Genomic DNA, 25,765 nt, shown 5'->3' with positions numbered 1-25,765 from the left:
TTTCAAAACTGTTTGACTTTCTGTTTTTCTTTGGAACATAAAATAAGATATTTTGAGAAATGTGTTTTTTGTCTGTACATTGGTAAAACATAAGTCACACAGTTTTGAACTGACATGAGGGTGAGTAAATGACTACAAAATGGTATTTTTGGGTGAAATATATTAATAAAATGCTAGCCAATCTCAGCCCATCACGTGTTTCCCCTTAAACACCAGAAATCCTATTCATATACAGTTTATAGAGAAATCTGTTCTGAAATGTTTCCCTGATCCATGAGAGAGCAACCTCTGAGCAATATAATTTTCCTCTGCTGTTAAACACATTAGACAGGGAACTATATGTCCTATGAAAAGATCTTTAGCACCTGAGGGTGGAGAGGAGTGAGGAAGAGCTCTCTGCCATTAGTGTGTTCCACAAACAAACTCCCATCATCCTTTCAGGGAATCAGTTGCGCTTTCTGAGCATGAAAGGGAGCAGATGTCCCTATCCCACATACCACGCTCTGCGTTGAGAAAGACCAGCTCTCCTTTCTGTCTGTCTCACTCTGCTCTCGCTGGATGGATGTTATGAAGCTGTTTGCTGCTGATGGTCACTGCCATATATAGAGCATGTGTTCCTCCACCTGTCACAAGATGTTCCAGGCTGTTATCAGTCATATCTCGCACCTCTCCCAAAGCAGTTTTGTCACAGTATTATCTCTGAATTTCATGTAATGTAATGTTGGTTGAGCCGCATTCGAAGCTGTTGTAAAATACTATACAAATATACACCTTTGTTTACTTTTGTGTGTTGCTTGGCAGTCACTTTGTTGCAACCATAGATATATATACGTAGATGTCTCATTAGCGACTGTTTTTATGGGCCGCTATATGTAAGCCTTCCTCCATATTGTAGTGGTCAACTTGACATCATTCACCATAGTGATCACTGAATATTCGAAAGATGCCACAATCCTGCACAGCCAATAGTCTGTGAACCTACAGTGTGGTGAATGACGTCAAGTTGACTGTTCCAAGATGGCGGCCGCATTTACGTGCCTGGAGTGGTCGAATAGGGCGTCTATATACAGTGCCCTCCAAAAGTATTGGAACAGTAAAGACAAAATTGCTCTGTTGGCTGTGGAGTCAAGACATTTACAAATATGATTAAAAGATGAATATGAGACAAAACTACAGAATGTCACATTTTATTAATTGGGTGATTCAACACAGATGTTTTACCAGCTAAGAAGTTCAGTACTTTTAGAGTTTGATCCCTCTATCTGATGTGAGCATAAGTATTGGGACAGTTGCCTCGCAGCTCTTTCTAAGTGATCAGCTGTGTCCTGTTGCATTAATTCTTCAGATATTAAAAGCAGGGAATGTGTCGTATCAGTTATATCCATTACTTCTGTATTCTGAATCTTGCATTCGATGATGACACACACAAACCAGGATGAAGATGAGGGAACTGACTCTGAGAGAAAAGCAAGCAATTTGGATGCTAAAAGAAAAGAGGAAGTCAATTAGAGTTCTAGCAAAAACAAAGGGCATAGAGAAATCAAGAGTTTGGAAACCACCAGCAACCAACAACTACCTGGTCGGCTGAGAAAACAATAGTAGTTGATGACAGACAAATCATAAAAGCTCTGAAAATGAATCCTAAAAGACGTGTCTGTAAAATCCCCAACAACTTCCAGAAAGCTGGAGTGATGCTCTGACAATCTACTGTCCTCAGGAGACTTTGACACAGAATTACAGATGCTACACAGCAAGATGCAAACCTCTGACCAGCACCAAAAATAGAAAGACAAGATTAGATTAAAAGCACAAAGGTGAGCCAGAAGAGTTTTGGAGCTGTGTTTATGGACCGATGAGACAAAGATGAACCTTTATCTAAGTGATGGGAAAGCAAAAATGTGGAGAAAAAAGGGAACTGCAAATGATCCCAAGCATACAGCCTCATCTGTAAAGCATGGTGGAGGTGGTGTCATGGCATGGGCATGCATGGCTGTCTCTGGAACAGGCCCTCTCAACTTTACTGATGACTTAATGTATGATGACAGAAGCAGAATGAATTTGGAAGGGTACAAAACCATCTTGCCTAACAATATTCAAGAAAATGCCACCAGATTCATTGGGAAGTGCTTCATATTGCATCAGGACAATGACCCAAAACACCCTGCAGTTCAGTCAAGGAGTTTATAAGGGCAAAGAAATGGAAAGTCTTAGATTGCCCAAGTCAATCTCCAGATTTAAATCTGATTGAACATGAATTTCACCAGCTGAAGAGGAGAGTAAAGGCAGAAACTCCCCAAAACAAGCAACAATTGGGATTGGCTGCATTAAAGGCTGGGAAAGCATTTCAAAGGATGAGAGCAAGAGTCTGGTGATGTCTATGGGTCACAGACTCACTGCTGTGATTGTGTGCAAGGGATCTGCAACTAAATAATAGCTTTTAATCTTTTATATCTGCTTTATGTTCAACTGTCCCAATACTTATGCTCACATCAATGAGTGGGATGAACTCTAAAAGTGCTGTTCTTTTTATTTGGTAAAACATGTATGTGTTGAAACGGCTAATAATAAAATGTGACATTCTGTAGTTTTGTCTCATATTCATCTTTTAATCATATTTGTAAATGTCTTGACTCCACAGCCAACAAAGCAACTTTGTCTTTACTGTTCCAATACTTATGGAGGGCACTGTATATGTCTAATGGTTGCAACCACAACTGTTTCTGAGGAACTACATTTTTGGTGGAAGAATACTGTTTTTATTTATATCGTTACACTTTTTTTTTTTAACAACAATTTTATTCTCAAAGATTGTTATACAGGTTAAGACAACAGTTAGATTTTTTTCTGCATTATAACTGAATAAAACTAAATAAGAAATAATAATTAAAAAAATTTATAATAATAAAACAAAAAATTACAGCAATAACAAACTTTTCTATATAATTTCAATGTCCATCAGTTGCACAAAAAAGTCACCATCTAGACTCTCCAAAAAGTCATAGAGCACTTTCCAGATGGACCAAAATACATGCAGTTTGTTTAAAAAAAAAATAGGTAATCTTTTCTAAGGCAAGACATGAGGTCATCCCCTTTATCCATTGAGACACGCCAGGACTTTCTTCTTTTTTCCAAGAGCATGCAATTACATGTTTAGCTTCCAGCAGACAGAGAATTAACAACAATCTTTCATGTTTGGTGATGTTAAAATTCAAAGGACAAATAGGTAATATACACAACTTTGGATCAAGAGGAATTACTTTACCAATGATTTGACTTATAATATTCAATATTCTATCCCAGAAACATTTAACTTTAGTACAATCCCACATACAATGGAATAAAGTCCCCTTTTCTTGTTTACATTTGTAGCATATATCAGGAATATTCGGGTTGAAGTGATGTAACTTAACTGGAGTGATATATTGTCTACTCAGCCATTTATACTGAAGCAGTCTCAAATGAGTACTCATTGTCTGAGTTTGAGCTTTTAAACATGCTATTTGCCACTCTTCCTCAGTTATATCAGCCTGCAGGTCAGACCTCCATGCCTGAAGTCTGTCATTAAATGATTCTTTAGATTTGGCCACAAACTGTTTATACAACACAGACACCTGACCTCTACCTTTCAAACAGTTAAGTGTAATATTTTCCAAAGTAGAAAGAGGAGGCTCAACCAGACTTTGGCCTTGTCTTGATAGAATGAAGCTACGTAACTGCAAATATTTGAAAAAGTGTTTTTGCGAAATTCCAAACCTTGTCCTAATTTCTTCAAAGGACATAAAGTTTCCTTCATTATAGAGATCAGACACTTTATTAATACCTTGAATTGACCAGATTTTAAAACCTGAATCGGCTCTACCAGGACGGAAATTTTCAAAAAAAAAAGCGTGAGAGTTGTTGTAATTCACCTAGATGAACAAGAGCCTCAAACCAGACTGTTATAGCATTTCTAGTATATGGATTTTTAGTACCTTTAATTAACTTCTTGGTATCAGCTGAATACAAATATAAATTCAAAGGAATTGGAATAGAGTGAGCCTCTATAGATACCCAGGTCGGAGGATAATCTTTCTCAAAATAAAAGATTGCTGCTCTAATTTGTGCTGCCCAGTAATACCATTTTAAGTTTGGTAGGTTTAACCCCCCTCTGTCATAAGGCAAGTACAGCTAAGAGAGCCTGAGACGAGGGCGCCTGTTGTTCCAAATTAAGTTTGTGAAAGTTTTTGTCATTAGGACAAAAAAAGAGGAATGTGGAGGGAGGGGGATGGATTGGAAGAGATATAACAATTTGGGTAAGATTGACATTTTTAATATATTAACACGGCCAATTAATGAAATTGGGAGTTTTGTCCATCTGTTCAGCAGACCAGTTATATAATCTGATATGGGTTTATAATTTGCTGATACAATTTCATTTACAGTTGGTGTAATTTTAATCCCAAGGTAAGTAAAACCTTCTCGTGAGATTGTAAAGGGTGACTGAAAGCCTTTCTGCTTTATGGAGGAACAACAGCACAGATTTAGAATTATTAATTTTATATCCTGAGAATTTTCCAAACAATTCAGTTTAGATTAGTAAAGATTTTTTCGTTTCAGATTAGAAAAAAATATAATTATATCATCTGCGTACAATAAAATGCAGTGTTCTGAAGAGCCAATTGTAATATCTGAAATACATGTATGATTACGAGTTGCCATAGCCAACGGTTCGATCGCTAGGGTGAAAAGCAAGGGAGAGAGCGGGCAGCCCTGGCGTGTTCCCCTGTAAAGCCTGAAAGGGGTGGATATTGTCCCATTTGTTAATATCTCCGCTGAAGGGTTAGCATACAGGATCCGGATCCATTTCATAAACTTCTCCCCAAAATCCATTCTTTCCATAGTTTTGAACAGGAACTGCCACTCAATCCTGTCAAACGCTTTTTCAGCATCTAATGACAGTAGTGCATTATCACAAATATTAGATTTCTCATGTAATATATTTAATACTCTACGAATATTATGCAAACCTTGCCTCCCCCAAACGAAGCCGTTTTGATCAATGTGAACGAGCTTGGGCAAATGCATTTCTAATCTCTTTGCTAGCACCTTGCAAAGAATCTTTAAGTCATTATTCAGGAGAGAAATTGGTCTATATGAACCACAATCAGTTGGCGTCTTGCCAGGCTTTAACAGCAGTGATCACCGCAGTATTCAGGGATTCCTGGTACATATCCAAAAGGGGGCCAATTAATTTATGATGGAAAACTTTATATAACTCTATTGGTATGCCATCAGGCCCTGGGGTCTTCCCTCCTTTCATACTGATAATGGCCTCAAACAACTCCTCAGACTTTAGGTCATCTTCAAGGGATACCATGAAACCCAAATCTGTGGACTTAAAGTTCAAAGCTTCCAGGAAAGCTTTTTTGTTTCTCTGCAGCACTCTCCGAATAATCTGAATGGAATTTATGGCTCTTTCAGTATGTAACTGCTTAATACGCCAGGCTAGTAATTTACCCGCCCTCTCCCCACCTTCATAATAAGTCTGTTTTAGTCTCAACAAACTTCTCTTCGTGTGTTCTAATGAAAGCTCATTATATTTAATTTTCAATTTGTGCAGTTCCAAAAGAAGATCAGGAGTAGTTTTTTGGTATATTTCAGATTCAATTTTCTTTATTTTGCGTTCAAGATCTACCATTTCTACTTGACAGCACTTATATTTATAATTTGTATAACTAATCATACGTCCTCTTATAAAAGCTTTAAATGCTTCCCACCTGACTGAAGCAGATGTTTGATTTGTGTTTAATTCAAAATAATAATCTATCTGTTTATCAATAAACTCCAAAAATTCAGGATCTCTCAACCAAGTTATATGTAAGCGCCATCTTGAGGATCGGCATAGAAAATTGGGAAAGTTTAATGTAAATGAAACTGCAGCATGATCTGAGATTAATATGCTATCATACCAGCATTTACTAACTTTGGAAATTAGACCAGTAGATAAAAGAAAATAGTCTATATGAGAAAATGTTTTATAAATACTAGAGTAGCATGAATACGTCAAACTATCTGGGTGTCTGTTCCTCCATATATCTATTCAATTAAAATCTTGCATATACTGTTTTAACTCTATTCTGGTCTGTAAATGAGAGAGGTCTGATTTAGTTGATCTATCTAAATCTGGATATAGAGCACAATTAAAATCTCCTCCTATAACAAAATATCCTGGCAGTTCAGTCAATATTAAAAATAGATTTCTGTAAAAAATAGGATTATCCACATTGGGCCCATAAACATTCACTAAATTCAGTCTAACAGAAAGGATCTCGGCTTGGATGATTATGTACCTACCTAGTCTGTCCTCAATAGTGTTAATTATTAGTAAAGGTATAGACTTATGTATAAGTGTAAGAACCCCCCTGGAGTATGAATTAAAGGAGGCCGAAAACACTTGTCCTGGCCATCTCTTCCTCACATAACCACATCCTCTGGAACTAAATGAGTTTCCTGAAGGAACACTATTTTAGCTTTAATTTGCCTAATTCTGTTCAACACTTGTTTTAAATTTACAATTTTGTTTAGACCTCTTACATTCCAGGATGTAAATTGCATATCAGATAGGGGAGCCATTATCGTATATATAGACTATTATTGTGAAGATGTATATATATATATAAAAAAAAGAAATTACACATAATAAAGGCAAAACAGCCATACAGAACATCTGGCCAACAAACAGGTATTTCCCCAAATGAAATACCATCACCTCCCCTCCCCTCCCCAGTTAAACACTTCCCAAGGTCTTCTCAAAAGAGCCTGATTATGGAACTATGCCGGTCCACCCGCGATCTTTTCACGGTGAGGAAAAGCTTGTCTGATGGCTGAACGGGTCCCGCAACAGTCAGAAATGTCAACTCAACAACATATAGCTTATCAGTAATTAACCAGAAGATTGCTTACATTCACGAAACTGACCCCAGAGAAAACTTCTTGCTAAGCACTAGTATCTTTCAGATCTGGCAAAAACCTGAGCGTCCGGAGGGTTGTCGAACAGATGGCGCTTTCCCTTGTATGTCACGCACAAAGTAGCTGGATGCAAGATGCCATAACGCAATTCGGAGATGTTGAGATCACGAAGATCCTTCTTCACCGCGTCAAATCGTTTCCGTTTCTTGTGCAGTTCAGCTGACACGTCAGGGAAGAACATAAGCTTTCTTTTGTCCAACATCACTGTGGCTTTTGCTCGAACTGCTTTCAGAGTACGGACTTTGTCAGCGTAGTATCACAGCTCTCGGTGGAGAGTCAGAACAATCGTCGGAGAATCTGCCGATTCGGTGAGCTCTCTCAATTACAAGAGGACCAGGAAAGTTTTCCAGGCCGAGGATCTCAGGGAGTAATTTCTCTAAAAAGGCACACATATCTTTCCCTTCAGTTTTTTCTGGAAGTCCCACTAATCGTAGATTGGACCGACGACTGCGATTTTCCAGATCATCGACTTTTAATGAGAGATACTCTATGGCAATTTTCAGTTTTGCGTTCTGTGTTTGCAATTCTGAGACGTTATCTTCTTGAGTGCCTATTCAATCCTCGGCTTCTGTTACCGTGTTGTGAGAGCTTTAAGATCGCACTGCACTCCGTTGATCGCCTGAAGCAATCCATCAAATCGCACCGTAAAGTCCGATTTAAGTGAGTGGATAGCCTCAAGGATTGCAGACTCTTGGCTAACACCTGACGCTCCCTCTTCGCTATTAGCTTCATTGGATTTAGCATCTGCCTCGGCCTCTCCAGGTACGGTCGATTGGACTTGTTTCTGTGTCGTTTTCATTGGTTTTGATGGCATCTTGGAACATTAAGATGTATCCGAATTTGAAATGGAATCAGTCTGTCAACGTTCGTTGAGTTAAAGAAGAAAATTTAAGTCAGTAGCCTATTTATTGCGGAGCTCCGAGTCATGTCCACTCAACACCGCGCCATAACCGGAAGTCCTATATCGTTACACTTTATTTGCTCTGATTTATTTTGTGAAACGTTACTACGTATATGGAATAACCATTTTATAAAAGCCATGGTTTACAGTGAATTTATAATAGCTAAGGGGGTTTTAGGCACTCTGCTTCGCATCGTACCTAACAACACACCTTAGCTGTTATAAATTCACTGTAAACCATGGCTTCACAGGGCTTATTGCTTTATTACTCCTATGATGCAAAGCTGAAATTACTCCAGTCTTCAGTGTCACATGATCCTTGAGAAATTATTCTTATATGCTGATTTGCTGCTCAAGAAATATTTATTATTATTATTATTATCAATGTTGAATACAGTTGTACTGCTCACTGTAAAACCCGACAAGAATACTCAAAACATTGAGTAAACAAACTCAATTTTTTAAAGTTAGTAGAGCTTAACATTTTTATGACAAGTGGGGCGGGGCTGAGAGCAATGGGAGCCAAGCCAAGCCACATTTCCATGATCCCATCCCACTCATCATAATGATAATTATATACAACTTGCTTCCATAAACAGCACATTCATTCAGATCTTTAAGTGCAAGTTTGCAACAGAACACTAGCAGGCTAATGTATTTATCTAAAAGACTCACAACCCACTTGCATGTAAATAGTCAAACAACATGCAGTATATAGTTTTTAAATTTTGCTATCCATCCTCAACCTAACCACAGGCTCTACTCTTCACCCCACGGTAACACTACAAAAACCAACTTAACAGAAACCTATGTAAATCCTAACACAACATTTAAGTACTAACTATGTTAATCGTGTGCAAAAACACACAAAATAACACTTAATTTATACATTTATTATTTTAAGTTCACCTTACTACAATGACATTTTGAGTTTACAGAACTTATTTAAATTAAGTCCAGTGAACTTTCATTATTATTTGAGTGAAATTAACTCATTTCATTTAATTCATTTCACTGTTCGGTTTTACAGTGTGCTTAGTATTTTTGTGGAAACAGTTTTTCCTCAGTATTCTTTGATGCATAAAAAGAAAAGAACAACATTTATTTAAAATTGAAACCTGCTGTAACATTGTAAATGTCTTTAGTGTCACTTTTGGTCAATTTAAAGATGCTTAATGAATAAAATGATTAATTTCTGTAAGAGAAAAAAAATACTGACCACAAACTTTTGAACAGTAATGCAATTTTCTCATTGCATTTTTCTCTCTAGACTTTGTGTAGCAGATGTGGAAATGTCACCATTCCAAAACATCAGTCTTTCGTAGCTTGATGGTCTTTCTTGTTGTTTTTACCCAGTAGCTTTGTGATCCCATGACTCTCTTGTGACGTCACATGTAGGTCAAACTCTGACCTACGAAATGTTCATTTCTCATGTGTAGCACTCTGATTATACAGCCCTCGATATTGATTTTTAAAGAGTTTCTTATCTGTGATATTCCTTCAGACAACTAGTAATACAATCAGCGGAAATTATTTACGCAGAATCCAATCCATTACCAGTTACAGGATTGATTGCAGTTATCCACTGGACGATTGTAATTTTGGTTGGCAGGATCCTGTTTTTACCATAGTTACAAGAAAGCTATAGAAAGCTTGTGTAACATTAGAAATGTTTGTGTAACATCTTGTGTAACATTATAAAAAATATATATTTACCTTATAAATATGTATATTTTAATGCAAGGTTTTCAGAGCGTGTAGGTTTAAAATGACACGAGTTTAAGTAGCTACTGTCTGATTTTTTTTATTTTTGACAAAATTGTTCCTAGAAATATTCTATTTTATGTACTCATTCAGTGAATGTGATTCATTGGATGATTCAGCCTGTACAAAAAAAAAAATTGTAAAAGGATTCATTACATCTATGTAAAGTGGTTTTAGGAGAATGCTAGCATGGCACACTGCAGGACACTGCGTCACCGTTTCATGTCGACTGTCCTCTACATGCGGCAGTTGAATGAGGCTAATTATCTGAGTATTTTGCAGACGTGGGAGTTTGTGCGCCTTATGGCTGCCAGGCACGTGCCGTCTCAAATGGGTTAGTGTGTGATTACGGTGGGCGTATCGGGGGTGAATGAGATCGGCCTCGGAAAGCTGATGTGATCACGGTTTAACATTGATAGCTGTTCTCTTCTGTTTCTCGTTTGCTTCTCTGTGGTCAGACCCCATTACTGAGAGCCAGTGTAATGTGTGCTTACTCTGTCATTAGGTTTCAGCAGAGATTTTATCTCCCAGGATGTTCAAAACCACACTGCAGCAAAGTATGTGGCTTTTTTGTTTTACTAGGAAAAATCGTCCTAGAGAACCAAGGAGTTTTGTTTAGCTTTTTGATGTAAGTTTAAGGTAATGCCCTCAGGTAACCTGTGGTTGCTGAGACACTCGGCTATTTGTGGTGGCAATGCAGGATCTCAAGGACGTTTTAAAATCAGTAGATAAGGTTAGTCAGCGATAAGATGTACGTCACAAACCTCTCAGAGCCCCGCTTCCCAAAGATCTGCCATCCTAAGCGTTAATATTACTCTTAGGCCCATGTGATATGATGTGAAATTCACAAATGTAGCTTTTATCATGATAAACCATTATTACACTAATACAAGTTTTTTTGGAATCGATGGTTCCATAAAGAACCTTTAACATTCACTCCATGAAATGTTGTATATAGTGAAAAAGGTTCTTTTCATTGGTCTCAAACTCAATTCCTGGAGGGCCGCAGCTCTGCACAGTTTAGCTCCAACCAGCTCCAATTCACACCTGCTTGGAAGTTTCTAGTGATCCTGAAGAGCTTGATTAGCTGGGTCAGGTGTGTTTGTTTAGGGTTGGAGCTGAACTGTGCAGAGCTGTGGCCCTCCTGGAATTGAGTTTGAGACCAATGCTTTAGATTGTTACAATGTTCTTTACACTAAGCAAAAATGGTTCTTTCAAGAACTCTTCACTGTGAAATGTTCTTTGAGGAGCCTAAAATGGTTCTTCTAGTTTGGAAAATGAGCTTGTTATTGGAAGAGAATCAGGGTATCTTCCGTTCATTCGTATTTTAAAATTTAATAATAAAAACAGAAAGATAAGAAAACGGTTCCTTTTTCGTTTAAAAAAAAAAAAAAAAAAAAAATAGAATTATGCTTGATTTTCTGTTTTTACGCTCCTGGCTAGAAAATGAATTAACCACTTGATTATTCCATCTCTGCATGTGGGCGGGAATAAAACGCCCCTTTCCGCTGATTGCTCAACCAAACATTAAACCGTGCCATCATTACAGTCCTGCTGCTACAGTTGTATGCATTCTTAACACGTTTATTGCAACTTTCATCACTTCCTCATCAAACAACCAGACTAACAAATGGCTAACGAATAGCCCATACCGGGGCAGAGCCTATAGATGGCTTACTTCTGTATAGGCATAATGTTGGCAACCTGCACGAGAAATAAATTATTTAATAAGTTCTAAGTTATTATTTTCTCATAGCCTAAATATTAATTTATTCACATCTGCACTCACAGCTACCCCCTACATCTTTGGCACATCGCCTGTTTTATTGAGCTGTGTTTTGGACAAGAGATGAAGATGAAATGATGTAGATATGTAAAGATATGACATTATTTCATATCAGTGTAGTATATGGTTTAATATTCAAATTTTTTTTTTCACTGTTATATTTTAGGGGTAATGTTAGCCGTTAGCCATTTGTTAGTCTGGTTGTTTGATGAGAAAGTGATGAAAGTTGCAATAAACGCATTAAGAATGCATACAACTGTAGCAACAGGACTGTTTTCTGCTGTGCAGAACTGCGGAAGAACTAATGATGGCACGGTTTAATGTTTGGTTGACCTATCAGCGGAAAGGGGCGTTTTTTTCCCGCCCACATGCAGAGAATAAAAATGTATTCATTTTCTAGCCCTGAATGTAAAAATGTTATGCATAGTTCTTGTTTTTTTATTTTTTTTATTGAAAAACCAAAAATGAACTGTTTTCTTATTTTTCTGTTTTTAATATTAAATTAAAAAACGAATGAACGGAAGATACCCTGATTGAAAAGCTACACTATCATATAATCAGCTGAGCTAATAAAAAGTGGTTAGGTTAGTAGCATTGCTACTTTTTGTAGCTGTAAAGTACATCTGGGTCTTCTTTAACTCTCTTTCTCCCTCTAATGGGTTTGTTTTCCGGCCCATGCGCTCTCAGTCATGTCAGACAGAAGTGATGTTGAGTGAATCAGAGAGCAGAGCTGACATAGCATCTCGTAAGCTCATATGTAGTGTGTGTGTGTCTGTGTGTGTGTGTGTTGATGGAGCAGATGGGGAGAGTCAGGCCGCAGCCACGCATGGTTTCCTGGCCCAGGGTGATGTAGCAGGGACCTCAAGCCTCTACGCTCCCAGAGAATTTCAATGAGACCACCAGCTGGGACGCTCATGTCCATGTTGTCTATTTGCCAGTGCAAAGAATCGAGAGAGTTTCAGGCCTATAGATTTGCCTATCCTTACAAATTTTTACCATGATGACACACAGTGATTTTCTGCCATAGTTGAATAGGAAAAACAGTGCTGATCAGCTATTATTTGTTTTGTTTTTCATAATATTTAAGTTTTCTTTCAGCTTTATTTCATTTATTCAAAGTGATTTTTAGTAGTTTCAGTTTTAGTTAACAACAGCTCTGGTGGTCAAAAGATTGACTTTAATACTGATCATTTATCTTGCCAAATATTACCGTCAGTTGGTGTTTATAGCAAATAAAAAATGATTATAGTACATTAAAAAAATTCTCAGAATCAACATTTATATTTTCCGATCTGTTGAAAAACTGAATGGAAAATGATCAGTACCTTTTTTGTTAAGCTTACATTTCGTTAAAGTAGAAGTATAAAGTAGAGTATAGGTAAAAGATGTCAAAATGATTTCATATTAGCACAGTACATTAGAACTTATTTTTACAGTGTTGCAGTTTCTGTTGAAATTTTCCGTGTTCTCTTCAGGCAAAACTCCTTTAGTGTTTTATTGCATTTTCACCTGAAATTTCCGTGCAATTTTCTGTATAGTGTTGCATTTGTCATAATTTCAGAAACTTGCTGCTTTACAATTTACCTGGCTAAAGGAAGTTATTACCATGCCACTTTTTGGTATTTTTTTTCTGTTAGTCAGTGTGTGCACATCTCCAGTAATACGCGAGAATGCTGTTCTGTAAGCAGATATGGAATGAGCAGTTTAGGACAGATCAGCAGAGCTGTAGATGGATGGATGGTCTCTCTTTCAGCTGTAATGAGTCTAACTCCTTTCCACAGCAATATTAAGCACTCTGAATGTCCATTCACAACAAACCATCAGATCGTACAGCAGGACCCTGCATGCATCACAGCCAAATGATTACTGTAAGTGCACCGCAGACACGAGCCGTGACGTATGGACGGGGTTTTATTTCTCTAAATGTGTTTTTCTCGTCTCGCTGAAGTGCTGCATTATAACGCCGCTGTGCACAATGGAAAGTGTTGCACGTCTTCCATGTTACTGTAATTATTGTTGGAGCTTTCTTTTCATAATTGATGAGGGTTAAAAATAGATGGTAGAATGGCTGTCTTGGTTTGCTCAGTATCCCCTGGGCAGAAAGCTTACTGGTGCAGAAACGACCCAACTTTAAGTGTCGAAAGGAGCTACAGTCGTGCTTTGTGGGTATTTTTCTTCCACCTGACATGCTCTCTTCTGCAAAAGCATTTCACTCTGAGCTCAGGCCTTCTAAGGAAATTCAAGGCCTGTTGTGAATGTTAGATTTAAAAGAATAATACGATATGAATGCGTGCTAATGGAATGTCACCACTGACGCAAACAGCTTTTCAGGAGAACATGCCGGAGGCACAGACACTGATCCTTCAGTCGCCCACGCATTGAATAAGACAGCGGTGAAGGTCATTAAAGGCTTGATTTACAATTACCAATCTGATCAACTTAACAGCGTTTTTTTTAAATAGAATCTTTTTTGACATATACTGTAAAAAGTTATTATTTGATTGTTTTATGAGAAATACTATTCAGTTTTTAATTCAGTATTATGTGCCATTTTTTGTAACTATTTGTGAAATTTACAAGCATTTTCTGAGTGAAATTTGTTTCTACACAAAAAATGTTTTCATTGTAGCATTAAAGTATTGAAGAATGTTGTTAATTTAGTTTGTAGATTCTTTTGTGCCATTGCCTGAAATTGTTCACATGAGCTATTTTCATATTTAAAATAATTGGAAACACTATAATAAGGTCTCGTTATCCTAGTCAGTTCATTAACTAACATGAACAAATGATGAGCAATGCATTTTTACAGCAGTTATTAACCTTGTTCATGTTCACAGTACATTAACTAATATTAACAAACACAACTTAATTTTAATAATGTATTTAATAGTGTAATAAATGTTGAGATTAAGTTTGATAAATGCTTTCGAAGTGTAATGTAGTTAACTAATGTTTCCAAATGGAATCTTATTTTAAAGTATTATCAAATAATTTCAATATTGTGCTATATGTTCAATAAAATAGATTTTACATAACGGAAACTTCAACTTCCAATCTGTTCTAGTTCTCTATAAGAAAAATTATTTATGAACCTTTCCTTCAACACAATACAATGCAATGCTTATTAGACAAGTTAATATCAGCTCTGAGTGAGGAGGATGTGTTGTGCAGTGTTAGCAGACACACAGAGAGGTGTGTATGTGTTATTCTTCATAACTGAAGGTAAACGCTGTCCTGAAGCTCAGGTGGTTTCAGATAGGAGTAACTCAAGTGTTCATTTATAAACATGAACCCTCTCTCATTCAGTTTCTCTCATGCTCATAACTTTACTTATATTCCCCCAGAAAATGCTTCATCCACAAAATAACGTAATACTAGAAAGCCAGAAGGCACCAGGTAGCATTTCAAATACTGTAGTATATTAATTATATTGGCCATACAAATTTGTTTACTTTATAATAACAGCAATAAAGAAAAATTCTACTCATTTTCCTAGTTTATGAGGCAATTATGTGGCAGATGATAATGAGAATGGTAAAAATGCATAGATAAAGCATGAGTTAGACTATTAACGCACATTGTTTGGGTTTCAATTGTAATTGGTGTTTTCTGGCACCAAAACAATAAACGTTTATTAATACAGCTTTATTTTTTATTCCCTTCATATATTAGAATGTGTCCTGTTTAATTTTATTTTGACTATCATACATGTTTGCCATGATTTAAAGTATACATGATTTGCAATAGTTTATATATACACACACACACGCACGCACGCACACACACGCACACACACACACACACACACACACACACACAAAATCTTGTCAGGCATATTTCGAACCAGAATCATTACGTGACATTACCACTAACCTGCCACTATCCTGCAAACCACTAGCTTTTACTCATTTGTCAGCAAGTTTTTAATAATATGAAATATAATCAAATTTAGTATGATCACTTTTGTTTTGTTTTATTTTCTTTTTCTTTTATTTTCACCAAAGTTATTCGAAACATTAAAATAGGCACTTTACTTGCATTTAATATATTAAATGACTTTTGTTAATTGAATTTGATTGGAAAACCAAAATGGGACTTTTCATCTTTGACCCAAGTATGAAAGAAATATGTAACCCAACGCATTCACACCACAACTGAGATTTCCAAACTCATCAGTAGGAGTTTTTCAGTAGGTTTTGAGGGCAGCATCACAGCTGTTTTCTATCTGTCTGTCTCTTTATGTTTGTTAGTGTGTGTGTGTATGTATGTGTGAGGCGGATCTGAGCTCTTTGAATGCTCTTTATGGGGTCTGAAGTGCTCTGATGTGGCTCGAGTTGGTCACACTTCACTTCCAAACCTGTTTATTTCCTCCTGGACCCAACGAGCAGCGCAGGATGTTAATTGCAGGCCTCTGGTGTTGATTGCTCAGCTTGTCGGCTGCAGTTTCCTGTAAAATGTGTTTGGGCTGATCTGTCCGGGCCGCTCTAGTTGATGCCAATATGCATAATTACACACTGTTTGTCTGAAGCATTACCATGCTTTAGGGTGTTGGTTGTGCAGTGCCACACATTTCTGCTTTAATATTTGTGTGTTTCAATAATTAGGCAATAGCCACAGACAGTGCGGCAGCAGTCAATATGGGAAAAATGGACACTATTATTTTCTTAATGCACATTCCTGGCCTCTTTGTGAAAGATTTATTCACCAGTGCATGTTATGCAAAAGAAGAGAAAAGTTTGTCCTGATAATTTTTCAAGCAGTGATTTTTTTCAACCTTTGAAACAACTTTAATTTTCTGTTGATATCATGAATCCCACATAATGTCATTCTGGTTAAATTCCCAATCAATAATAATAATAAATCAAGCCCTTCCCAACATTGTTTCCCTCTGAAATGTCAAACGACTGATGTAAAATTAATTGCTAATGATGTTTCATGTTGATGTTTCACATAAATCCAATTAATAATGGAAATCCAGTTATTCTACTACTTCAACCATTGTTTAAGTGTCATAATTGCTAATTTTATTGAAATCTTATATTAATAATACTATGCATATTATTTTATTTTATTTTAATCCATACCATTATAATACCATGGTTTTAGGTAAATTTTTTATTTATTCTATATTATTTTATTTCATAGCAATTAAACATTTTATTTTAATATTTAATATTATTCAAATAAATAAAATTATAAAATGTTTTATGTACATAACTTTATTATAGTTTCCCACAGAAATGTCAATTTACTGAAGTAAAATGAGTTGCTAATGGTGTTTCATGTTGATTTAAAAATCACATCAATCCCATTAAATGAAAATCCAGTTATTTTCTTTCTCCATCTATTAATTGTCGTTTTGCAAGTGTCATAATTGCTTGCGTCCATATTCTACAAGCTAACAAGTGTGGTTTAACCAGGCTATGACTAAATATTGGTTATATTAACTTCCTGCTTTAGGAAATACGTCAACAAAGAAAAGAACTGTATTTCTTAAACCAACTCAAAGGGTCTTTAATGTACTTAGGCCTATTAAACGTTTCATTTCAGGCTTGAACTAGCATGTCTCCTGTTGTGTGTGTCTGTGAAAGTGTCTTGTTGGTGAGCTGTGGAAGGAAAGAGCCGTTCCTCAGTCTGCACTGATTCTCCTGCTTTATTCTTCTGGGGTTTGGCCTATTTTACACTCTGCTAGAGCTTCACGAGAGCAGGCCTGCTTGGCCTGAATGCTCCTGTTTGAAAGGATATGGGGTAAATGTGGCAGGAACACATGGCTGTCTGCATCGTGTTTGGAGGGGGGGTGTTAATGACGTTCGCACCACTGCGGCACACGGGTGGGACACAGTGCTGTGCTACTTCCTGTGTCTGCCTGATCTGAAACGCTTCACAGTGTGCTGGGCATGAGTGCCAGTGTGCTACCAACTGTTCTGCTGGGTGAATATTATATTTATTATTATATATCTAGTGGAGTTATACTATGGTATTCTATGGTTAACTGTTATGGTAGTATACCATTTTATTTTTTTTTTTTAATTAATTAAATTGTATTTACTTTTTTTTGTTTTATTTTATTGAAAGTAATACAATGGTTTTTAGATACATGTATTTTTTTTTTTTTTTTTTTTTTTTTTTATATACAGTATATATAATATATTTTATTTTATTAAAGTGCAATCATAATACCATGGCTTTAATCATAATACAATGGTTTTCAGATACATTTTATTTTTATCTGTAATTATATTTTATATTATTTATATATAAAATGTAATTTTATTGAAATCCAACCATAAAAATACTTTGGTTTTTAGGGATTTTTTATTTATTTAAGTTTTAATTTCATTCACTTTTTTTCTCCTTGTTATTTTTTTAATCATATCATGAAAATACAGTGCTTTTCAGTATACAATTTTATTCTTAATTTAATTCAATTTTTATTTATTTGATTAAAGTCCCACCATATTGATAACCATGTTTTTTATTTCATTAATTGATTTAGTTTTTATTATTTAAATTTTTTAATCACACCATGAAAATACAGTGTTTTTCAGTATATTTGGTACTATGACAATACCATGTTGGTTTTATTTATTTACATTCATTTGAAAGCATAACATGATAATAACATTGTTTTGTGGTGCATGTATGGAGCATGTATCATTCTTACAATTGCCATAGTATGTGAATATGATAATGGTTTAGTACATGATTACAGTGTATAAAAATCCCATGTTATAGCTGTGGAGTACCATCACTGTGTTCACTGTAGTTTGCTTGAGCTTAGAAAGGCTTAAGTGGAGTAGAGCACCTGCGGTTTTGATATCGTTCAGGTTGTCCATAAACAGAAAGACTTTCAGTGGAGTTTCTGTTCAGATGTTGACATTTTCTGGACATGTCTGTGCTGTGTTTATCTAAAGATATTGCATGTTACAATTTATTCTTTTGCAAAGCAGACTGAATTAGATTTACAAAGATAATCATCTTTGTCTTAAAAAAATAGAAAATCAGGACGAGAGGGGGAAAAAAGCACAAATTCGTGATTTTTTTTTGGTTAGAGAGAGAGTGCTGTTCTGTTCTGGCACACAGTTACACCAGATTAAATGAAAATCCTCTAGCAGAATTTCCACCAATCAGCGGCGGGCTGAGGCATGTAATGCTGCCCCTGTCCCAGAGAAACATCTCCACCTCTGCTCACAGGTCTTCTGCTACAACCTGTTTCAGCCCCGCCATGGGCTCCGGGCCCCAGCATGCATTGCGGCTGCTTATAAATCAGTGGGTGCTGTGATATCACTCACATCCAAGAGAAGGGCGTTTGTGAAATTCAACACATTTTAGTCAATGTTATCTGGGATTTACATGACTGTCAGTGAGGGAAGATTTGATTTCTGTAAAAACAACATCCTGACTTCAGAACCGAGAGGATTCTAATGCTGTTAGTGGACTGAATCACCTGCTTGCAGTGGATTTTTGTAGTGTCAGTTTGTGTGGCCTGATTTCAGTAAGGTTGTGGCTGATAGTTGAAGGTACGTATAACAATTCTATTTTCTTTTGTTTAGAGCCGGGAACCCCGAAGGCTGTCATTTTGTGTTGATTGCGTTGTTCTCACACTCTCGCTCATTATGGACACTCAAGTTCTTTTGCTCTCACACCACATTAAGGCCTTGGTGTTATTTTTATGGATTTCCTCTGAAATGGCTTACAATTGTTTTCCATCATTTAGGGATGGGGATTTTGATCATTTTGCCTACTCTGATAAATCAATCATCAGTACTCGGGTAGCTGTTGATGCCCTGGACTGAAAATCAGCATGTACATTTTGAACCTGAACATTGTTTTTGAAAATATATACATATTATTCAATTTATATCAAATGTAACTGATAATAAATGCAATAATAAACACTCAATAAACTGAAAAAAAAAAAATTTAAGATATATAAAAAAATAAAATGTACCTAATAACCATGGTATTAAAAATGAAATGAACGAAAATCCATGACATTTTTATTCACAATCTGCAGTATTTATCTGCATATGTTTCACTATTTTACATTTTAATACTTGAAAAATACCACACAGGATGTTCTGTGACTCTACAAGAACATTTTGTGACTCAAATGGATCATTTAATCGGAGATTAACTGAAATGATTAACTGAAGCATTGCCATTTGATATGATTCATAGAATTTAATTGAACTAACAGACTCTGATTCTAGCATGATGGTAATTGTTTATATACAGAAGTACTATATGACTATATAGCACTCTATACAGTGCTAATCTCTGTACCATAGTACCACCACAGTACTTTTTTAAAGGGAAGCCATAGACTATTTAGGATATTTTTCTTTCGGTGGAGTAGGCTTTGATGGGTCTTAATAGAAAATGCAATATTAAAGAGCGTTTTTATTGCAGTGAAGTGGTTGCGTGTTGACTATATAGAAAACACAGTGTTAGCGTGCTGGATAATCTGTGTCGTTGAGAAATCTGTGTGCAGAGCTTTGTATTACACACTAAACTTACAGCTAACATGGTTAAAAAGCTCATGTAAGTGGGTCAGTTCGCAGTGACACTTCCTCTAACCCTCTCTTTCTGTATCCGCACAGCTTTCACACTCAGGAAGAGACACTGCTGGTTAGCTGCAGTTCTAATCATGCCAGGGACAAAAAAATTTCAGTAGGTTAGTGTGCAGATAGGAATAATGCTGTGTAATATGTGACCTGTGTCTGTCCACCTGCATGCTAAACACAGACGCTCTGCCCAGCTGTGCTATCAGTGCTTTGGATAGAGCAGGTGGCGTTAGCGATTAAATGAGCATCTAGTGCAGTTTATTTCATAAACTGGAGTGTAATGTAATGCATTGACCTGCCAGGTGTGTGTTTGTGTGTGTTCATAGAAGTGATGAATAAAATGAGAGAATGGAAGGCAAATTGAATAATGAGGATGTTGCACATCCCAAGTAACATACTTCAGTTATGCTCTAAGTGCAAATACTTCTCAATATATCAGTGTTATTTTAGTATCATTGAGATTTTATTCATATTTTGAATGTTTTTTTATGTTTTCATTTTAGTGAACTTTTTTTTGTGTTTTTATTCTTTTAAAAAAATTCTACTTTTTTCATTTCTATTTTGGTTTAATTATGTTAGTACATAGATAAATGGCAAATGTTGCCTGGGCAAAATACTGACATAAAATACTGCTTTTTGTTTGTTTTTAAATAAGTATTTTATTTCATTTTAGTTATTTTTTTTTTTTTACTTTTTTGGTGTAATGCGTGTTCAATTCAATTCAAGTTTATTTGTATAGCGCTTTTTACGATACAAATCGTTGCAAAGCAGCTCTACAGGAATTTAAGTTTCCACAATATATTTATATATTGCAGAACCTTAATATGTTCGACTTATGGCAAAATTTGGTAATTCTGTATGTTGTCTGAGCGTTGGCATCCTCCGAAGTCCTCTGAGGGGTTGGGTGTTGGAACTTGTGATACTGGCTTATACTGGCTGTATACTGTCATGTATATTAGGTTCATACATTTAAAAACCACTGTTCATAACAATCTCAAACACAAACAGGCGTCTGCTGCACTGGATTTGTGAATGGTGCACGACTGTGTCAGGCTGCTGTTGAATAATGCAACAGGAACACGGCGGCCATAGTAAAACCCCTGAGCAGAGCCCAGGGGACGCTGGAGAGACGGTCATTAATCAGTCAGTACATGTACACACTCAACAACAGCTCACAGATCGCTCCAGACCCTTGAACAGCACACTACAGACCACAGCACCCTGCAGAAAAACAGATAGCTGTTGTTGAACTGTAGTGTTCTTGTTGCAAGGTAGTACACTAGCTTCATATGCAGGTCATAAAAACATTCAGTATGTTTAAGTTTGATGTGATATTTGTCACGATTTGATATTTGCATCACTGAGGAAATTTTTGTCAGATTTATTGCTCAGAAGTTGCTCTTTCATAGCTCAGCAAACTTAACAAATTTCTTTGTTTCACTTCATGTATCATTCTCCTAAAATTCTTACCGAGAAATAAAAAAATGATAATTATTGATGTACAGTAATAGTTTAGAACTGCAGTAAAAAAATGAATGTGGAAAGTGTACTGTAGCTCAGATTATTTGAAAAGAATATGATGAGAGATGTTTGAGTTCATGTTGAGAGTGAGAATTTGCTCATATTATTTCATTTGAGAAAAAATTGAAGAGACAAGTTTGAATGCATATTGAGACTTTGCTTACATAATTTGACAACAAAAATTCAGGTTTACATTGAGACTGCTTTTCGAAAGAATTTAATGCAAACTGTTTGAATTCATATTGAGACTTTGCTCAGATTAACTGCTTTTCGAAAGAATTTGATGAGAAATATTAGAGTTCATATTGAGACTGCTCAGTTTATTTAAATTTTGAAGGATTTAATGTGAATTGTGTGAGTTCATATTAATACTTTGCTCAGATGATTTGATTTCAAAAGCATTTGATGAGAAATGTTTGAGGTTGTATTGAGATTTAACTCGGATTAATCAATTTAGTTTAATCAAGTTCATATTGAGACTTTGCTCAGATTATATGATTTGAGAAGACCTTGATACACTTTTGTAATTTTTGCTCTGACTGTTTGTTTTCAAAAGATTTTGATGTGAAACTTGGGTACTTTTTGTATTGGACTTTTGCAGACATTAAAGAATGTTGAGATCTATTTTGCAACTCTAGGAAACATGTCATGCACTGTTGTGTAGGAGAAGCAATTAAAAAATAAAAATAATTAAAGAAATAAAGGATTTGTCATTTATGATACTTTTTTGGAGAATGGAAGCTCTTGTTGTGGCAGAAGGTGTGTGTAATACACGTTTGTGGATTAGATGGTTAATTGTTAGACCACAGATGTTCCCTTGTTAGTGTACATGTACATGTGTTAGTGTGCTGTGAAGTCGTATGGACAGAGATCACAAACACACAGATAGGGGAGCGGTGCATGGCTTGTATCTTTTCAAGGCTCTAAAGTTTACCCTTCAGTAAAGACAGTTTTTCCTCCAGCATCTCTCTGGGCTCCCCATGAGCCAAAGCCTCTTATTCCCTCTGAAGATGAAACTCATATGCCGGGGACACTGGTGTCATTTGTCTTTTCCGACACATACAGCCGGCACTGTTGTAACCACATTAGCGGCAGGTTAGTTTTTTAAAAACAGCACGTGTATTAAATTGAGATGTTGCTTGTTTTTAAAAGAAATTGCAGTGAGCAGTTAGATGTTGCTGCTTTGTCTGGAGTCAGATGACACGTTTACATTTGTTACAGGGTTTTGATGCCGTTTTTGAAAGACTGAATATTGTTAATAGTTTGAAGTCTATGGAATGACTTTAATGCCAATGTGACAGCTTGTTTACAACCCATTTTTTTCATCATGTAATCCAAAGTATTACAAGAAACAGCACACTGAACTAGGAAAAAATGTAGGATGGGTCTTGATTTGTCCATCTGGATTTGGATATTGAGTATTGAAAATTTGTGGTCTTCTTCAAACTGGATTAAAAAAGTGTTTTTTTTAAATAAATTGTGGATCAATCATTCATAGATGCACAATAAGACTAGACATGTATAGGTCAGTTTATACAAGACTGACCCATGCCTTATTGCTTAACTCTTTCCCCACCAGCGTTTTTAAAAAAAGTTGCCAGCCACCGCAAGCATTTTTGATGATTTTCACCTAAATTTGATGGCCCTCAGAATATTTTCTGCTAGGAATATATGAACATATTATATATCAAAATAAAGAACCAAGCCTATTTTTACTATCTTCATGTGTTCATGTTTTATCACCACTTTTTTATGTGTCGTTTATTGTGTCTGCAATTCATATGGCAATTAAGTATTTCTCAGTGTTCATGGCTTTACTCTTTTTTTTTTTTCCTGACTGACAGGAAAAGAAGCCCATCAGCAACCAGGGATCCAAACCAAAAATACGACCAAAGGGAGGAGAAGGCGGAGCGTTCGCAGTATGCCCCAGGGGAGGGCGGCATGCCACAATCGCCGTCTGACTACGTGGCCGGAGACCGCCAGTGGCGGGAAGGATACGGCCGCTCCTACGAGGATGCGGAGGTAGCGCGGAGTGCGTACCGCGCTCGACGGGGCGGCTGGCACTCTCAGGAAGAGTATCCACCTGAACCCGGCTTCCTGCCTGATGGCCCGCCCCTCAGCGAGCACGAGCTCCAGCGGCAGCGGCAGGAGGAGTACCAGAACCGCTACCGCAGTGACCCGAACCTGGCCCGCTACCCAGTCAAACCCCAACCTTACGAGGAGCAGATGCGCATGCACGCGAAGGTTTCGCGATTCAGGCACGAACGGCGACACAGCGACGTCTCCCTGGCTTACACAGAGATGGAGGAGTCCTTGGGGCCCCTGCGGGGTCCCCCCTACTCACCAAGTCCCGGACACACCCACTGGAGGTCCAACCACAGTCCACCCGGCGTGGACTCCCTCCACAGGCAGCAGCACCTGGATCCCGTCTCTGCCGTAAGGAAGAGTAAACGAGAAAAGATGGAGAGCATGTTGCGGAACGACTCGCTCAGTTCCGACCAATCAGAGTCCGTCAGGCCGCCGCCGCCCAAACCTCACAAGACCAAGAGGGGCGGCAAAATGAGGCAGGTGTCCCTCAGCAGCTCAGAGGAGGAACTGGCCACTACGCCGGAGTACACCAGCTGTGAGGATGTGGAGATCGAGAGTGAGTCTGTGAGCGAGAAAGGTAATGCAGCTTCTTCATAATTTATATATGTATGTACACTACCTTTCAAAAGTTTGGGGTCGGTAAGATTTATTAGTGTTTTTGAAAGAAGTCTTTAATGCTCACAAAGGCTGTGTTTATTTTATTAAAAATACAGTAAAACAGTAAAATTGTGATATATTGTTGCAATTTAAAATATTTTCAAATGAATTTTCAGCAGCCATTACTCCAGTTTTCAGTGTCACATGATCCTTCAGAAATCATACAAATTTGCTAAAGAAACATGTATTATTATTATTATCAATGTTGAAAACAGTTGTGCTGCTTAATATTTTTTGTGGAAACTGTGATACATTTTTAAAGGATTTTTTTTTAATAAGAAAAGAACAGCATTTATTTGAAATGCAATTTCTTTTGCAACATTATTAGTATTTACTTTCACTTTTCATCTTCAGTTTATTGCAACATTGCTGAATGAAAATATTAATAAAAAAATGTAATAAACCTTACTGACCCCATATGTTTGAACTGTGGTAAATGTTAATGTAGTGAAGCTGTATTGCTATCAGTTTAAAGCTGTTGCTAATATTTACATGGAAGTAACTAGATTATGAATACTTTTAGAATAATATTTTTTATGCTGATAACATCTAATTGATGCTGATGTTTCACAGTTGTGTGTGTGAATGGCCTGTGTGTGTGTGTGTATGTGTGTGTGTGTGTGTGTGTATAGTCATGGCGTGTGAGTAGTAGAGACCTCTGGGTGTTTCTTTCAAGAGGAGTCATTGTGTTTGATTATTGATTATTTCCTCAGTTGTTTAAAATTTCTTGATAATTACTCTCCAACACTGGTGTTCATTTACTGTATGTATGGCTTGTGTGAGTTGCTTTCTAGTACCTTTGTATATTTGTACGTGTGTGTGTGTATGTGTGTGTGTGTGTGCTGTGTTCTCTCGGTTGTCCTCCAGTGACAGATATTGCTGGGTCTTGGTTCCCTCAGATCAGATGTAATGGGCTGTGTCACATAACAGAGGGATAGCGCGGAAACGAGAGAGACTGAGAGAAGAAGGAGAGAATATGATAGAGAAGCAAGGAAGAGAGATGATTCTGTATTCTGATAAATATTAAAAAATATCTGATAAAGATTAATATTAAAGGTGCACTTATTTATCTAGTTTTAAACCTAAAGAAATGAGTATGGCACATGTTAAGATCACATGACTAGCCGAATACTACTTTTTGTCACTTACATGTCAGTAAATCCCCTATTATTAGATTATCTGTTCTGTGTGGAATAAAATAATCATGGATGACAAATATTTGGAATATTTAAATATATCACCTTAAAATAAAAATGTAAACTTTATATGTTATATTATATTATATTATATTATATTAACCAGGAAAATATAATTTCAATTGTGAAGTATTTCTACATCATGGGACTAATTAAATTACATATTACCATATTAATTAAATATATGTATATAAAACATTTTATGATTTGAGAATCTTCATTAAATATAATAGTAAATACATACAAAAGCAAAAGTAAAATGTCTAGATGCATTGTG

At 36.5% G+C, this 25,765-nt stretch overlaps 1 protein-coding gene across 3 annotated transcripts in view; it reads left to right on the top strand.

Moving 5' to 3' along the window:
- LOC306887259 (regulating synaptic membrane exocytosis protein 4-like) overlaps positions 1-25,765 on the top strand; it is a gene marked incomplete at its 5' end in the record, with an annotated part of 171,467 nt that overhangs the window by 53,832 nt on the left and 91,870 nt on the right. For all 3 annotated transcript variants that reach the window (XM_079444874.1, XM_079444875.1, XM_079444873.1), the window contains one exon: positions 23,392-24,212. In XM_079444874.1, coding sequence (XP_079301000.1) covers positions 23,392-24,212 — 821 coding nt within the window. The remainder of the gene's footprint in view (positions 1-23,391; positions 24,213-25,765) is intronic.

This window comes from Barbus barbus, assembly GCF_936440315.1.
Source record: "Barbus barbus genome assembly, chromosome: 21".
NCBI lineage: Eukaryota > Metazoa > Chordata > Actinopteri > Cypriniformes > Cyprinidae > Barbus > Barbus barbus.
This window is presented reverse-complemented; position numbering and strand designations above follow the sequence as displayed.